General features: G+C 50.7%; 1 protein-coding gene across 1 annotated transcript; it reads right to left on the bottom strand.

Moving 5' to 3' along the window:
• Positions 1–8: 8 nt before the first annotated feature.
• On the bottom strand, positions 9–602 carry LOC109279769 (probable G-protein coupled receptor 19; the record flags this gene model as incomplete). The annotated part of the gene is made up of 1 exon (XM_019474637.1): positions 9–602. A coding segment is annotated over one exon (594 nt), but the record flags the coding sequence as incomplete, so codon positions are not given.
• Positions 603–607: the final 5 nt, after the last annotated feature.

Raw genomic sequence — 607 nt, 5'->3', positions numbered from 1 at the left:
TTGCTCCTGTAGCCTTTCATGGCGGACATGCAGAAAGTTTCTTTCACCCCTCTTCTGAAGTTTGCGTTATAGACGGAGTAGAGGGTTGGCTTAGAGGCTGCAGAACTGAAAGAGATCCAGGTGATGGCCAGGAAAAGCAGGGAGCTCTTTCTGTAGTCTGTTTCCTGCGGGTGCCAGAGCTGCACCACGTGAAAAGGGAGCCAGGAGAGGAGAAACACCGAGTTTAACATTAAGAACATCTTGATGGTTTTCACTTTTGTTCTTGGGACGATATTCACTGTCCTCCTGACGGTCCTGCCATCGGTGCCTGTTCTCCAAATGTGCTCGACGACCTTCTGGTAGAAGAGCATAATGAGGACGGATGGGACCAGAACCACCACCAAGAGGTGGATGATTCCGTAGGCGGCTCCTTCCCGAGAATCGGGGAGAAAAAAGTTGCAGTGGTCGTCGCTGTTGGAGCCATAGAAAAAGAAAGCCGGTGATGCAAGTACAGCGTCAAATAGCCAAGAGGCCAGAATCATTTTCTTGGCTTTCTCCCGCGACACCTTGAAGCTCAGGGGGTAGACGATAGTGTAGAATCGATCCACGCATACAGAGAGGAGCACGT

This window comes from Aptenodytes forsteri, unplaced genomic scaffold (genome assembly GCF_000699145.1).
Source record: "Aptenodytes forsteri isolate BGI_AS27 unplaced genomic scaffold, ASM69914v1 C13109201, whole genome shotgun sequence".
NCBI lineage: Eukaryota > Metazoa > Chordata > Aves > Sphenisciformes > Spheniscidae > Aptenodytes > Aptenodytes forsteri.
This window is presented reverse-complemented; position numbering and strand designations above follow the sequence as displayed.